At 18.5% G+C, this 4,031-nt stretch overlaps 2 protein-coding genes across 4 annotated transcripts in view; one reads left to right on the top strand and one right to left on the bottom strand.

Annotated features, from left to right (window-relative positions):
* Positions 1–4,031, top strand: part of LOC102681787 (intraflagellar transport protein 81 homolog) — a 9,464-nt gene that overhangs the window by 3,809 nt on the left and 1,624 nt on the right. For all 3 annotated transcript variants that reach the window (XR_004149761.1, XR_004149763.1, XR_004149762.1), the window contains one exon: positions 3,634–3,713. The gene's annotated coding sequence lies outside the window, so the exon portion shown is untranslated. The remainder of the gene's footprint in view (positions 1–3,633; positions 3,714–4,031) is intronic.
* LOC102670554 (lysoplasmalogenase-like protein TMEM86A) overlaps positions 2,040–4,031 on the bottom strand; it is a 5,628-nt gene continuing 3,636 nt past the window's right edge. Inside the window, exons 3-6 of the mRNA XM_006607424.1 lie at positions 3,526–3,719; positions 3,251–3,366; positions 2,669–2,779; positions 2,040–2,587 (exon numbers count right to left, since the gene is read on the bottom strand). Of these exons, the coding sequence (XP_006607487.1) occupies positions 2,453–2,587; positions 2,669–2,779; positions 3,251–3,366; positions 3,526–3,719 (556 nt within the window). The 3' untranslated portion in view covers positions 2,040–2,452. The remainder of the gene's footprint in view (positions 2,588–2,668; positions 2,780–3,250; positions 3,367–3,525; positions 3,720–4,031) is intronic.

Genomic DNA, 4,031 nt, shown 5'->3' with positions numbered 1-4,031 from the left:
TAGAATATGCTAAAATGTCACATATATTTAATATCACATTTTTATAAATATTTTATGAAATACATGCATTTTAAATGTAATTCATGATACTATATTTGTATACATTTTTGTGTTAAATATATCATTCTACATAATTAAATTTATTATTTACAATAAATATCAAAATATCAACAAATTGAATTAAATGAAATCATAGTTTTAAAATAATAAATTTTTTTTTTAATTTTGAATTAGAAAGAACCAAAGTCAAAAGTAACATTAGGTGAAAATAATATTGTAAATGATTGAAAATTTATTATCAGAAATTTTGAATTTATGATATAAAATTATAATTAAAATACATACATGTTGTAATAATATAAATATATTATAAATATAAATAATGAATAAAATTTTCTTAATTAAAATTATGATATAAATATTACAAATAAATATTTTTCTTTTTTTTTTTATTTTTAATTTAATTTTTTTGAATATAATATTAATTATTATTCAATACATTTAAACGGTTCGTAAAACAAATTAGTAATTTATGTGTAAGAACATAATATATAAAAGTAACATATTCAATACAATATTATTACTATGTTTGCTTTTACAAATGAAAAATGAATATAATGTATGAAATGCAATGAATTGGACATGAAAAATGTATTAAATAATAATTTGTTAGATATAATTAAGAAAATCGATATAAATCAGAATAATCGATAAAAAATTTTTATGAAATTGAAATTTTTTAAAGAATTTCATTTACATTTATTTTTTTATTTTTTTTATATGAATATATTTAATTTTATTATTTTTATTTTATTTATCATTAAACTTAGTTTAATTAATATTTTGATTTTAGAATTTCACAAAGAAAATTATTATTATAATTACTATCGATTAAACATATTATTTTAACAATGTGTTTTAATAGAATATATATGGAATAGTTGTAATATTTTTTTTGATTTCAATTTTTTATATTTAATTTAAATATTATTTGTGATAAAAACAAAGTTTATAAGATTATCATATAAAAATTTTTCTTTTAAATGTATATTTTTTTATATGATTATTTATATCTATTTATATATTGTTATTTACATATTGATTTTATATAAATTCAAAATCAAATTGTTATTTTTGACTTAGGTTTTTTCTATATTTTTTTTCATAACAATTTTTATTCAGCTTTGATTATGTATATTAAAAATTAAAGATTTTTTTTAGAATTCAAATATCTTTTGATTGATTATTAATATTAAATGATATGTTATCGAGATCTGCATATAAAGTTAATTATTATAATTTTTATATTCGAAAAAAAAATTATATATTTTTTTTAAATAGATTCAAAAATAGTTCTTAAAATAATATCTTAATTATTTGAATCAATGTTGAATCATTTGAAAATAGAATAAAATCGTAAATAGAATAAATATAATATTTATTCTATTATCTAATATATAATAAATGCAATAATAAAATAATATATATATATTTTTATATATCTGCGTAAAATTTTTAATTTTACTAGTAGAAAATCAACTATAAGAATACTTATGAAAAATTGTTTAAATCTTTAAATAATTTCTCTTGTCTTTTTTAATTTTTCCTTTTTTTTTTTTGCATATCATTACACAACACAAAAGTAATAGAATTTCATTTTTTATAATTTCTATCATAACATGAAATACTTAACATGTTTATTCGTTATTATGAGCCAAAAAATATGTTTTTTGGTTCACAAAATCGTGAAATAATACGCAAACTATGCGTGTGATATAATAAATCAATGTTTCTATAAATATTATACACACAGAATTTGTTTTCGTATTCGAAACGATAAGTGGAAATACTTATATCTTATCTCCATTCAATATTCACATCAATATAATAAACGAATATAATATGATAATGGTAGATATGAATATATAATAATAATTAAGAAAAAATTTTTACGAGTATAAGAAAAATATTCTAATTATTACTAATATTATTATGCAATTATTTTTAATAATTCACAGCATTTAAAGTATTTTTTTTTCTGACTTGACATAATTACATACAGATGGATAATATTCATTAAAAGATTATAAATGCAATAAGTATCGACTATAATAAATCATAAAGAATGAGGTAAAAATTTTTGCCTTAAGAAAGTGGCAGTGTTTAGGACTTTTAGTTTTACGATTATTATAAATTTTCAAATGAGATGCATTATACTTATTTTAAAACAATTATACTAAACTAAAACATATAATTTATAGTACGACATATTAAAGTATATAAATTATTATCTTCATCATAACATATAATGCTGTACATTAATGCTGTACAAATTAATCTTTTAAAAATAACCCTATCGTACTTTCGTCGTATTTTGTGTTTCATTTTAACTATGTTGAGCAGTATAATATAAATTCATAATATTTATAGTCTATAAAGACAAAATCTTCTCTTAGCCTTTCATTAAGGCTACGTCATTTTTTTTATCGTTGTTGATATTATTATTATTATTATTATTATTTTTAGAACCAACTGCACTCAAAGCTATTCCTAATTGAGCTGCATAGTACGTTAACATTATAGAAACCTGAAAAATAGCTTTAAGTAATTAATAAAAAAAAGTCATATTGACAAATTTATTTATAAAAATATTATATAATCACTATACCTGAGAATAAGGTAATGGTGTATGAAAATAATGAAATCCAAGTAAAGTATCAGATATGAGGAAACATATACTGCCGATGCAGCTACATAATTTAGTCCACGTCCATAATTCCTGACGAAGGAATATGATTTATTTGATAAATCGCATAAAAAAGTGGAAATTTTATTATTTTTTAACACAATGTTTTCCAATTCTATATAATTCTTTTATGAATGTGATAGGAAAGTTAATAATAATAATAATATATCTTTAATCTAAATAATTAATAACTTTTTAAAATCATTATTTATTTATATAACATAATTTCTTTTTCATTATTTTCGATGAAAAAAAAAAGACGTGGTATATCATACAAGTATGTTTTTTGGTATAAATTATTTTATTTATTATATTTCTACATGATTTGTCACATGTCTAATCAAATCAGTGAATCATATTATATTCAATATAACATGTAATTTAATTGATCTATTAACTTTGTATTAAATAAAGAGATAAAAGCAGCATAATCCGTAAAATTTAATAAATTAATATTGGAAAACATCATGTAAACAAAACAATTTTTTTAAATTTTTTCTATACTTTGTAAAATTGTACTCTAGAAATTGCTCTCCATGCCATAGTAGTTAATAATACCGTGTAAACTGGAACTCCAATAACCAGAATTCCATTTAGACCAGGCATTAAAGTATATATGACTGAAAAATATGATTTGTTTTATTTCGTCAAAATTTATTCAATTTTTTCATTGATATTATCAAAAATCTATCATTGATAATATTTTCATTATTTATTATTATATATTTTTATAATGGGAATATTTATTAATTTTTATGGATATAACACACATATCTTACCTAGCGAACACATCGCATATAAAATTGTACCTAGCATTATGTTAAGCGGTATAAAACCGAATGCACTGATGTACATAATCTGAGCTAAAGCAAACATGCACATTCCAGGTGTGAAACAACTGGGCCAAACCAATAATGCATCTCCTATACAACTGAATATTAACCCTGTCAATATTCGCCTCGAAAAGGTATATCTGAAAATAATACAATTTATTTGTATTTTTAAATATTAAATTCTATTCTAAGATAAATAGCAATTTCTAATATTGAGTTAACAATAATGATAATATGGAATAAATTTCATGATTCTATGTTAAAAAATATATTTAACAATATACATTTATCGCTCTACACATTATTAATATTGATATATTTTTTTATTATATATTATATATTATAATATATATTATATATTATAAAAAAACAAGATGACTTATATGTATATATAGTTATATACGATTATAAAATAATTATATTTATTATTATTTTAGAAATAATTTTCTTTT

The sequence above is a fragment of the Apis dorsata genome, unplaced genomic scaffold (genome assembly GCF_000469605.1).
Source record: "Apis dorsata unplaced genomic scaffold, Apis dorsata 1.3 scaffold_5, whole genome shotgun sequence".
NCBI lineage: Eukaryota > Metazoa > Arthropoda > Insecta > Hymenoptera > Apidae > Apis > Apis dorsata.
This window is presented reverse-complemented; position numbering and strand designations above follow the sequence as displayed.